Source organism: Heterocephalus glaber, unplaced genomic scaffold (assembly GCF_053883595.1).
Source record: "Heterocephalus glaber isolate CG9 unplaced genomic scaffold, H.glaber_assembly_v1.0 deba00000937, whole genome shotgun sequence".
In the NCBI taxonomy this organism is placed as follows: domain Eukaryota; kingdom Metazoa; phylum Chordata; class Mammalia; order Rodentia; family Bathyergidae; genus Heterocephalus; species Heterocephalus glaber.
The window spans coordinates 12,851,033-12,863,464 of NW_028258173.1; the positions used below are offsets into that span (position 1 = coordinate 12,851,033).

The 12,432-nt window shown below is 46.4% G+C and overlaps 1 protein-coding gene across 2 annotated transcripts in view; it reads left to right on the forward strand.

Moving 5' to 3' along the window:
- Nucleotides 1-12,432, forward strand: part of Wipi1 (WD repeat domain, phosphoinositide interacting 1) — a 30,392-nt gene that overhangs the window by 11,970 nt on the left and 5,990 nt on the right. For both annotated transcript variants that reach the window (XM_004870284.3, XM_087208192.1), the window contains exons 5-9: nucleotides 5,518-5,615; nucleotides 6,225-6,317; nucleotides 7,054-7,124; nucleotides 7,779-7,886; nucleotides 11,940-12,104. In XM_004870284.3, coding sequence (XP_004870341.1) covers nucleotides 5,518-5,615; nucleotides 6,225-6,317; nucleotides 7,054-7,124; nucleotides 7,779-7,886; nucleotides 11,940-12,104 — 535 coding nt within the window. The remainder of the gene's footprint in view (nucleotides 1-5,517; nucleotides 5,616-6,224; nucleotides 6,318-7,053; nucleotides 7,125-7,778; nucleotides 7,887-11,939; nucleotides 12,105-12,432) is intronic.

The window sequence follows — 12,432 nt, forward strand, 5'->3', positions numbered from 1 at the left end:
TTCTGGCTGGGATAAGACAGAATCTCAGAGTAGTTTTAATTTGCATTTCCCTAATGGCTAAAGATGATGAACTTTTTAAATGTACTTATTGGTCATTTGTACTTTTTCTGTTTAGAAGTGTCTACTGATTTCATTTGCCCAGTTTTGGATTGGATCATTTGTTTTAGGGGGGTGAATTTTTTTTGCATTCTTTATTCACTATATTCAAGGTATTACTTCTCCATCAGAAAAGTAGTTAGCAAAAAATTTTCCTCCATTCCATAGGTTGTCTTTTCATTGTGCTGATTATTTCGTTTGCATTTGTTGATTCTTAGTATTATTTCCTGAGCTATTAGCACTCCATTCAGAAAGCCTATGGCTTCAAGTGTTTCCCCTGTGTCATTGTCCAGCAGTTTATATCTAGGTCTCTGATCCATTTTGATTTGATTTGAGTACAGGATAAGAGATAGGGACCATTTCAGTCTTTTGCAAGTGAATATCCACTTCTCTCATCACCATTTGCTAAACAGCCTGCCTTTTCTCTATGTTTTTGGCCCCTTTGTCAAAAAGGAGATGGTGGTAGGCGTGTACGGCTGCTTCTGTGCTTCTGTTCCAGTCCACCACTCTACATCTGTTTTTTGGGTTGGTACCATGTTATTTTGTACTATAGCTTTGTAATATAACTTGAAATCTGGTATTGTGATACCTCCAGCTTTGCTATTTGTGCCCAAGATTGCTTTGGCCATTCTGGGTCTTTTCTGATTCCATATGAATTTTAGGAGGAAGTCCCAAATTAGAATGACCCCCTGAGCTTCTCCTGAACTTGGTTTTTTTACTTCAGTGAAATGAAATGATCATGTTTAGCCCACAGGGCTTCGTGGGGAGAATTAACAGCGGTCACATGGGAGTGAGCCGAGGTGAGGCTGCCCTGTCCTCCAGCACAGTCAGCTGGGTTCCCTCGCTGGCCCCCCTCATCCTACAGGGCAGCCCCCTCAAAGTCAAAGCTTCCCAGCATGAGCACTTCCTCACTCAGGAACCTTCAGGCCTCTAAGCTGTCAAAAACACAAGTCCACCAGAGGCCAGAGTCCCCTCGTATGTCCTCATTCCTTAACTTATTTTCTGAACAAAACTGTAAAATGGAAAACATGGTTTCTACTTTCCTAAGCCCTCCCTGCATTCATAGGGAAACACTGTCACTTGTTGAGTCGTCTTCAGCACACACATTCTGAGTGTGTTCACCCTACTGCAGTACAGATAAGTTAGGTTACAGTTTCCCGTTGCTTCACGCTCAGTATCTAAGGAGGCTGTAAATTTCCTTCCTTCTGTGTGTGTTTGGGTCATGCCCGTTCCTGTTGTATCAAAGATTGCTGGCAGCTTCCTTTCAAGAGTTTGGCCAGACGGGGCTCAAAGTTAATTTCCTGCTGGCACAGCAGTCTGTGTCCTGAGCAGCCAAGGGTGGAAGTCTCCATGAAAAGTCTCACCAAGTGTAGAACTTGGGACGGGGTGGGGATGGGCATCACAAACCTGACCATTTTTTATGGAAAATGAGGGAGCATCCTATATCACACAGCAATGCAATCATAGAACAGAGTGCTGGTTTATACACAGCAAGTCCACTTCCTGCAAAGGGTAACACAGGTGGTAAAAATGATCTCTTTTGTAGTTGCATGGCATGTGCATGACACAGAAGCTTTATCTCTGTTCTGTTTTGGGAAACTGGAAAGTGTGTGTGTGTGTGTGTGTGTGTGTGTGTGTGTGTGTGTGACTGAGAATTGAACCCAGGGCCTCATGCATGCTAAGCACACACTGTACTGCTGAGCTATATCCCCAGCCCTGAAAAGTAGCTTTTGGGACATTAGTGAAAAAACCAGTTTTCAAAACCATTTCCCAGGCCGGGGATTTAGCTCAGTGGCTCTGGCGCCTGCCTCACAAGCGCAAGGACCAGAGTTTGATCCCTGGTACCAAAAAACACAAAAAACAACAAAAAAAAAGCCATTTCCCCCTGAGTTGCCTAAAGTTTGACGGGTTCTGTTTTGAGTGTCAAGGTGAGAATCACTGAGAATTATGGGACTTTCTTCTCATTCCAGCTGGGAATGTCACTGGCCTTGGATTGATAACAAGCCTTTCTATTCCAGCTATGGAAGAAGTACAGCCAATTTCAGTGAAATGACAGCTGACCACGATTTACAAAAATACATGTCAAGTCTAAAACAGGTCTAAAAGCCATAGCAAAACTTCATTCCTATATAGAAAAAAAGACTAGAAGAAACTATGCTCAACTATGAGAGGAGCAAAAAACCTGAGTTTTAGAATCATTGGTGATTTTTTTTCTTTCTCTGTATTTTCTGGACTTTGCAAATTTGCTACACCATCACTTTTACATTACAAAATAATATCGAAAAATAGTCCATTTTTTTTTTTAAAGGCTGCATGTGACACCTGGGACAGAAACAGGACTGTGGAATGGTGACAGGTAGACCTGGGACAAGTCTTCCTGCTCTCCTCACAACACAGATCCGTGTCACTGGCGGGAATATCTGAGACTTGGATGATAGGAAATGGGAGGAGCTCACATTAAGCATTTGAGGACCTTCATTGAAGTCTGTGAAGATCTGTGAACAGGATCCCTCTATTAATTTCAGATGGCTTGGCAGAGGTGCAAGGCCAGAGGCACAGCTGTCAAATAAGTGGGATTTGTCACCGTCCGCCTGCCCTCGCCATTATCCTTTGTCCTTCTCTTGTTAGAATCCAGTGCCATCTAGCTCTATGTTAGGTATTCCAGAAAGTTCAAAGGCAGCGGAAAATGTTCAAGCCTTTCTTCCTTTCTGGGCTATTTATATCTTAACCCAGAACTCTGGAGGACAGGTGGAAGTGCTCCTCCAAGGCTCCTGCTCAGGCCTCTCCTTGCTCTTTCTGCCACAAGGACTGCTCCGTACTTTCAGAGGAAGGAAGTGAGTCAAGGAAGCCTTGGCACGCTGGAATGTTACAGCAGGAGAAGCGTTCATCACCGGATAGGATGAAGCGTTCATTTCAGACAGGAATCAGGTCTGAAAGGGCCACAGCCCTTTAACTCAGCAAGAGTTACACCACACACAGATTGGTATCTGGAGCCATGTCCCCAGACTGAATGTGCTGGGTAAATATTCTCAAAACACAATCTTTTCTTTAAAAAAAATTGGAGAGGGTATTGAGCTACAAATAACATGGCCTAGAATTCACCCATCTAAAGTACAGAATTCAATAGCTTTTAGTATATTCATGGAATTGTGTAACCAATATCACAATTAATTTTAGAACATTTTCATTACCCCCAAAAAAGAAACCCTGTACCTCTTAACTATCACCCTGTATCCCCCATCCCTAGGCAACTCTTCATCTACTTTCTGTCTCAATAGATTTATCTCTTCTGGACATTTCATGTCAGTGGATTTAGATAATATGTAGACTTTGGTGTCTAGCTTTTCTCACCATGTTCTCAAGGTTCATTCATATTGTAGCAAGTGTCGGTCCTTTATTCCTTTTTATTGCCAAATAATATTCTATTATAAAGATATGCCACACTTTATTCATTCATTAGCTGATATTTTGAGTTGTCCCAGTTTTTGACCGTAATGAGCAATGTTGCTATGAACATTCATATACAAGTCTTTTTTGTGAACGGAAGTTTGGATTTCTCATGGGCATATATACAGGAGTGGAATTTCTGGGTTTTATGATAGTACTGTGTTTAACTTTTGAGACACTGCCAGGGAGCTTTCCAAAGCCCTGCCCCACTTTACATTCCCACCGGTGGTGTACAGGCACCTGTGGTCTCCGTCTCCTTAACAGCATTTACTGTCTTTTTTATGGTAGCCATCCTAGTGAGCAAGAGGTGGGATCTCATTGTGGTTTTCCAATATGTGTGTTCAGAAGCCCTCAGAGGTTACCGGTAGTGCCTTTGTAAGATCATAACTCTTCAGGCTGGTGCTCCAGTCCATGGCCACAGTCTATCTGACCCGCCCTTCCCCTGCTGCATCCACAGGACCCATCAGCCTAGCCCAGGCCACCCCCTGGCTTCTTCCCTCCTGGGTTTTACAGGCCCAGAACATCTTCCCCCTGTCTAGCTGCTCCTGAAATTGCATTGCATTGCAGAGAACTCAGATGGGGTGGGGAGTGGGGGTTCCCAAAGCAATGGGAAGGGGTGCATGGTGTTTTCTAAGGCCAAGGCCAGGAGTGACCTCAGATAGGCAAGGGGATTGTAGTGATTCCAGAACATACAGTTCAGGGTGCCAGGAATCAGCTACTTTCCTCCTGGAGTTCTGCTTGGCAAGTGATGTGAGCACGGTCCTGGCAAAGCCAGAGTAGGAAACAGAACCTAATCCCAAACATCATTTGATTTTTTTTCTCTATTCTCCTTCTCCTGAAAATTTGGTAAGGAGCCGTTCAAGCCTGATCCAAAGTTCTTCTTATACTTTAATTAAGAAACACATTTAATATACTAACTTATAACGAAGATACTAGTCACCTCTTTTTACTTAAAAAGATGTTTCTTTTGCATAATCTTCTCTGAGTTCCTATTTGGTTAATGCTTTGGTTCTATGCAGTTCCTGGAATTCACTGTTATCATGTACAACTCTGTTACTCTAAATTATTGTGGAAAGGCCTTTACTTAAATGTTGTTCAGACCAGTGCATAATCCTGAACCCCTTTGTAAATAAAAATGGCTTATGTTGCTTCAGTGCAATGGTTTGATTAGCCATTTACACCTGCACAGATTGGTGAAGCTTGTGTGTGTGTGTGTGTGTGTGTGTGTGTGTGTGTATGCGTGCCCACAAGCACGCACAAGTACATACCCTGGAGATGGAACCAGTGGCCTCATACGTGCTAGACAAATGCTCTGCCATTGAGCTACTACCACCAGCCTAGTTGAAGCATCTTAAATCCAACTGTTCTGTGTATTCACTTCTGCCAAAGGTGAGGCGCTCCCTGTTGGCTCAGAGGCAGGACCTCTGGTGAGCTTCCACCTTGGCAGGCAACCATTTCCCTTCTCAAAGCAGGACATTGAGCTCATAAATGAGCAATTTGCTTCTCCTGTCCTGCAACTTGAATCTGCTGGCCAACTGTATTTAATCGCCTGAAGAAGGGCTAACACATGCTGACTTTGCATGACCTGAAGTTCTATTTCAGTTGTGAGTAAATTCAAGTGAACCTTTCAGAGCTTTTGGTGATAACGAATAGCCAGCTGAGACATATGTGCCACAGAAGTAGATGTGACTTCAGAGCCCAGGGGTAAAAATGTGGAGAAGAGCATGTTTCAAATTCTAAATTCTGATTGCTTAGATGTGGAGAGGACATGGTGGTGTTAAATTAGGTGATCTTCTGTGAATTTTCTTTACCGGAATCCTTTCATTAGAGTAATCCACAGAAATCTCTCAAAGTCATTCCTCCCTTTACCAGTAGGTGGCACTCTAGTTGTGCTGTTTCCTGGTGCTCTTTTCAACCTTCCGGTCTTCTGTCCCTTGCACACGGGCTTTTCATCTCCTGTTGGTTCCTCTCCAGGTCTGTGTGCCCTCTCTATCAACCATTCCAATTCTTACCTGGCCTATCCTGGAAGCCTGACCTCAGGCGAGATTGTGCTTTATGATGGAAACTCCCTGGTAAGTTGACAGTGGTCCTGCCTGCCACCTGTCTTGCTCTGTGGTGAATGAAGGAGATAAGGAGGTGCTGTGGGGGTGGAAGAAATGCTGGGGGCGTTTTCTGGCCAGGGTGGGTGGATGTGGAGGGGAAGGTAGTGTATTTGCCCTGGCTTCGCCATCAGCCTGCACCACCATGGGCAGTGACAGGCCAGGGCAAAACGTCTGCAGCAGGATGGCAGATGGTCACACTGGTGACCTAAGACAGCAGACAGCTGTTTCCTGCCCTCTGGTCTCCAAAGCTTCACAGAATGGGACGGTCCCGATCTGTGGGGGGAAGTCCCCTTTCAAGGGAGCCCACCACAGCCTTGCTGTACATCAGGCACACAGTTCGATGCCCACCTTCCTAAGGTCAGGAAAGAGGACAGAAATGGAGTCGCTCTTGACATTGAATCAGGATACAGCTGAAAAGGACATGCAGCTTGTATGCAAATAGGCTGGTGGAGAGAGACAGAGGAAACCCAGGAAAGGAGGGAGATAGAAGAAAAAGAAAGAGGAAGAAAGGAGATGAAATCCATCTTCCTTCTTCCTTCTTCCATGCCATTAGTAGCTGCTTCTCCTTTTCACCAACAGAAAACAGTCTGCACCATCGCTGCCCACGAGGGGACACTGGCTGCCATCACCTTCAACTCTTCAGGCTCCAAACTAGCAAGTGCATCCGAGAAAGTAAGTGCACTTCCATCTCCTATTGGGTTCACTCCCTGGCTGCCTCCAGAGGTGCCCGGAGATCTGATGGAACGAGGCTGGAGACTTGGAGACCAGCTGGTCCCTGAGCCTGCTTCAAATGTGTCTCAGAGTGAGAATTTCTACCCTTTGCATGTTGTTGTCTATTGATTACTTGTTAATTCAATAGATCAGGGGCCTGCGCTAGACAAGATACAAACACTTTGCACAAACACTGTGGTCTTCTTGAGAAATGTGCATGCGTATCACACCTAGAACGGATAGATGCTACATTTCATAAGTAGCACAAACAAAATGCTTTGCTAGTTAGCCAGAGAGAGAGAGTGATCCCTTCTGTCTGGAATAATCAGGGAAGGTAGTCAGGTTGAATTTCAGATGCCATGCAGAGCAGGTCTATTTTGCTAGGCAGAGAGAGAATACTGTAGAAAGGCATCGAGGTCCAGGAGACATATGCACACACATGCATACACGGGGACATACATAGACACACAGAGCCCTGAACAGGGATGGGAGAGGAAGGCAGTCAGGCAGTGTTTAATACACGTTTCAGTAATCACTCACTCAGCACATACATAATTAAAAATGTCTCTTTGGCCCACGCTCTGTGCTTTGTCCTCAGAGGCAGATGTTGAAAACCAATAAAACAAACCACTGTCTGAAGGGACATCGCTATGTGAAGCCACTGATGGTTAGAAACTGTCCATCTGCTCTTTTCCAGGGCACAGTCATCCGGGTGTTCTCAGTACCTGATGGGCAAAGGCTCTATGAGTTTCGCAGAGGAATGAAAAGGTCTGTGCTCAGTGTCGAACCCACTTTAAAGTTCCCACGGGAGGGCTTCGGTGGCCCTCGGCAGCCATCTAGGGAGAGGACAGAGGCTGTGGCCTCCTGTCACCCAGACGAAGTATTACTGTACTTTCTCAGGTAATTGACTTCAGGGCCCCACGGAGGGCTTAGTAACGCCAAAAGAGGAGTCGCTGTTTTAACACCAGTTATCAGCCAGGAGAGTCCTTTTTTGATAGGCAGCCAACAGAGAAGAAATAAGAAAACCAGGGGAGTCACAATCCAAAAATAATTTCTAATTCTCTTCTGTGGAAATGAAAGGTGACGTAAGGTCTGAGTGTTTGGGGTCTTAATCAGCTGTAGGGCTTACGTTTGGATCCAGGCACAGAGCACCTGGAAGGCTTCCGCAGTGTCCAGAAGGTGCACACCTTCTGCTCCGCTGGCTGGGAGGATGGGCCATGCTTTATTCCTTCCACCTAAGACTGACCCTTGTGCATCTTTCTAGTGTTGCTCTCTAAATCTAAATAACTCACTGTTGAAGGGGTTTTAGAATACCTGAGTTCTTCAGGATACATTTTCTTTTCTCACAAAACTGGTCTTGGAACTAAGAGGCAATAACGCTCATTTTTTCTGGTTTCTTGGTTCATACGTTGCTGTTTCTAGGTACGTGACAATCAGCTCCCTGGTTTTCAGTATGGACTCACAGTTCCTGTGTGCCTCCAGCAACACCGAGACCGTGCACATCTTCAAGCTGGAAAACCTCATCAGCAGGTACATCAGCGTGAGAGATTCGTTTTCTTCTGAGTTCCATACACTTGGCTTTGTCTTTAGCACCACGGCAGAGCAGCATGCTAGCAAAACTTTTGTGATATTGTGCACACAAGCATAAAAATTGTGCCACACACCTGAGTTCATATTCCAGCTTGGCTCCTTCTAAGCCATGAAACCTTGAGAAAGTCATTTGATTTTTCTGTATTTCGCTTTTCTCATCTGTAAAACAAACACATAACAGTGTATGCCTGTTAGGCTCATGGTAAGGGTGAAATGAGTTTGTTATGTGAAGCATTTGGTATTTCCCTGGCTTATAGAAGCACCCATAGGCACTAACCAATGTAGCTATAAATTTAGTAATATAGCTATTGTTGCTATTGCCACTACCAGTGAGTGCTTAGAAACACTTTCCATGCCCCTGAGTATAACTCCGCAGGCATGGCATGAGGGTTGATTGCATAATGTGTGTGTTACATTGTAGCCAATGGTGAGTGTATTAGTTTCCAATACTGCTGTAACAAATTACCACAAATTTAATGGCTTCAAATAGCATATATCTATTATCTCATAGTTCTGGAGGCCAAAAGCCCAAAATAGGCTGGCTGGATCCTCTGCTTAGGGTTTCCTAGTGCTGAAATGGAGGTGGCTGAACAGCACCTGTGTTCCCCTCTGGAGCTCAGAATCATTATCCAAGTGCATTCTCGGTACTGTCAAGAAGGCAGGTCCTGACAGGTGTGGCAGTGAGGTCACTACTTACTTGCTGGCTGTCAGTGGGAGAAAGCCACTCTCACAGCTGAGAGGCCACCACATTCCTTTCCATGGAGCCTTCAAACAGCAGCATCAGACTGATTTCTTCTCATGCCTTCCATTTGTCTTCCTTGTCTTCTGCCTTCCTTATCTGCCACCACTCAGAGGCAGTTGAAACCTGGGCCTCATGCAGGCCAGGCAACGGCCCTACCACTGAGCTGCAGCCCCTGATCCTTCAAGAGAAGTTTGTTGTTTGGGGTTTGTTTTGTTTTGTTTTTGAGATGAGCTATAGCTAAGTTCATCAGGCTGGCCTTGAATTTGTGATCCTCCTACCTCAGCTTCCTGAGTAGCTGGGACTACAAGTCCACACTTCCATGCCTAGCACAGTCTGTGTTAAAAGTTCTACATGTGATTAGGTCAAAGCCCACCCAGGCAATCTCCTTCCTAAGGCCACTTGGGCCATATAACATAAAACGGTCATGTAGCTGATATCTCATTACCATACAGGTTCTGAGGCCCGGGACATGGAATCCTGAGGGCCATTCCTAGAAATTCTGCCGGCTGAAGAGTATGAGCATTAGATTATAACTGCTAGGCATCTCCAGTGTACGTGACCATGCTCACTGGGAGATATATGTACCCGGAAGCAGAATGGAATCCCCCGGTCCCAGCCATTGTCCATAGCAACATCACCTAGCCCACCTTCCTGTAGACATGGTCCCTGATTCTGGAAGCATAGGAGGTGGCTTACACCTTGTGTGTATGTGTGTGGTGTCCTTCGCCACCTAATGTCTCTTGACACTTCCTTCCAGCGTCATTATAGGAACCTGAAACATGAAATTTTAGTGATTTTCTATGAAAGCAGGTGGCAGAGTTAGCAATGATGATGGTGACGCTTGTTCATCTGCAGTTTATAGAGCTTTTACTATGCTTCCTCCCTTGGTCCCCATGGCAGTTGTTCTGGCAGGCAAGGAGGGTAGGAGCTTGATAACTGAAGAAACTGAGGTCCAGAGAGCTCAGTGTCTTGCTCAAAGCTGACCTTGGGTCCATAAGAAGTGAAACTTTTCACTCTGGTGGAAACTCCAGCAACATTGCTCACAGGCGTCTCCTGTGTGCACTCCTGTGCTGGGGTTCACATGAGTGTGAAGAGGAAACTCTCTTCTGGGACTGGAAGTTCTTCTCTAATGGCACAGGACTTTTTCTATCTGATGAGAATGAGGTGGAGCTGGCCTCCTTCCCGTATGTATTAGTGTACAGTGGTATGACATGGGACCCAGCGTCTGTCCCTCCCTCCCTGTGACTCCATCCCAGGAACCAGCCTCTGAGTCACCAAGACTGTGGGTTTTCCATGAGGTTCTGCCTTTGGTGTGCTGTGTCACCAGGCTCGTGAGGCTAGGAAATCGTGTCCCCTGTTGGTGTTGGGAACACTGGGATGCCTCCCTTCCTGCTCCTCTGTCTCCCCAGAACTCTTCTAACTCCTGTCCCAGAGCTCTTGTTTGCCTTGAACGTCTTACTCCAAACTTTCCCCAGAGATTATATCCATTGTCTAGACTTTTCTGTCACTCCCCAGAAAGCTTCTGAAACCTAACCCTGATTTCTTCTAGAGCTGTCATTTGTTCTCTGTTGCAATGAGTAAGCCCTTGATGATAGCCCGATGGTTCAGATACGTTTTGCTCCTGAGGTTCTTTGACAAGGAAGGAAGTGCTCCCCAGCTCCTGCTTCAGCCCTGTCCTCTCTTGGATCTGTCTTCAGTGCTTAGGGTAGGAAATGCATTACCCTAATACATTACCCTCTCTGAGCTGCCCCATTCTCTCACTGGCCACAGATGATTGAGGGGAGACCTTCCACTCCTCCTGGGGATCTCCTCAGCCTGTCCATGAAGTACTGTTATGTCCCAGACAGTGTGACTCCCATGGACCTCTTCAGTCCTGTATCACTAGCCACTGCCCCTATCCATGTCTTTAACTTCATTATGCTTATGTCTGGTCTCATCCTGCCCAGCCTCATTGGACCAATCCATTCTGTATCTTCTTGCTGGATTAATCTTCTGGAAATGCCCCTTGAACATAATACATCCTCAGAACCTTCATCGCCTTGGTCCTTGGGGATGAAGCGACAGCTCCTCCCCTGCCTGCCGAGCCCAGCTACCACCACCACAGAACCTTTTGCATCCCTCAGCCTCTGAGCCACTTGCTGCACGTCCTGCTCTAGGCTGAACCTCCTTCTTTCTCCCAGCAAGCCTTCAGATTGTCCCTGTTTTCCAAATGAGAAAACATGGAAACCAAGAGGCTCAGAACCCTTACCCCCTCTCCCTCCTGGTCCTGGAGCAACTCCTGCCTGCACCAGTTATGTGCCACCATGCACAACAGCTCAGGTTGTTTTCCTATTTATACAGGAGTGCAGGGTCTGGATGTCTGTCGTTTCTCTCTGTGAATCCCAAGCTGGAGCACAGAGCTTCTTACTCCAGGGCCACAGTACAGGTCTGCCTAGAAGGGTCACTTTCGGTTCAGTAGATCAAGGCCCAGAGAGGTTTGTCCAAAGAACACCTCCACCTCGCCGGGTTGGTAACAGTAAAAAATGAGCAGCACTAAGATCCCACTGGGATCTGGTCTTGTAGATAAGTGGCATCACCGTGGGGTGTCCTGAAGCACACAAGGCAGCCCTGGTCTTCCATGTGCTGCCCGCAGCCTAAAACTGAGATGGAGGTGTCTCTCAGCAGAGCAGTCACACCCTCTGTCTCCCAGAAGCTTGGGGATGAAGTTCTAGGACCGAAGGGGGCGCTCTAGGTCCCTGTGAGGTACTCAGGCACTGTGAATGCCGGAGTCCTGATGGCTTCAGGGCTGTAATCAGACACCACCACCCCGTGTGTCTAGCCTGAAGGCTAGCCTCTAGCGTCCCACTCAGTCTGCCTCAGGAGTCTTCACACTGAGATCTGTCTGTTCTTCTTGAGCCCTGAACAGACTTGAGCTCATTTTATAGGATCCAGATATTGATTGCATCTCATTCCTCTACCCTTGCCCTCTGTAAGCAATCAGACTAATCATCAGATATGTTTTTTTAATGTAAGAAAGCAGTAGCATTGAGAGCCTTTTAAGAGCTTTACAATGGTTCCTCTGAAGGACAAACAGGCCCTTGGTGCTCTTTTGTTATTGCCAGAATAATGTGACTCTGTGGGTAGAACACTGTGCTGAGGCACAGTTTCTGCCTGATGCAGTGCACTCGGCTCAGAACGTTCGGATGTGTAGGTTCCTGTACGGTTCCGGTGCTGGCAGCCAATCCCATCCTTGTCTCTGCACTGCCCCCCAGTCGCACAGAAGAGCCTTCCACCTGGAGTGGCTACGTGGGAAAGGTGTTCATGGCCGCCACCAACTACCTCCCCGCCCAGGTGTCGGACATGATGAACCAGGACAGGGCTTTTGCCACTGGACGCTTGAACTTCTCCGGGCAGAAGAACATCTGCACCCTCTCCACGTACGTACCACCCACCCTAAGCAAACGCACACTTGCACAGCTTCCCAGAGCACAGAATCCCAAATGTGTGAAGAGAAGAGGGGACGGGTGGTCCACAAGAAGGCTGAGCTGGACCAGTTGAACCAAGCTGCTGCCTTTCCTCTCTGGTTTCAACAGGGATTCTCAGGGGCAGCTGGGGGCTGACATGGGAATATTAACCCTCTAGATCTAACAACACTGTCTTGAAAGCATTGCCATTTTTGATGGAATTAGGCAAGCCTCAGGTTCTATTGTCTAAATTCAGACACTAATGGTCCAACAGGTATCTTCTTTAAGTAATTTAAGGAAG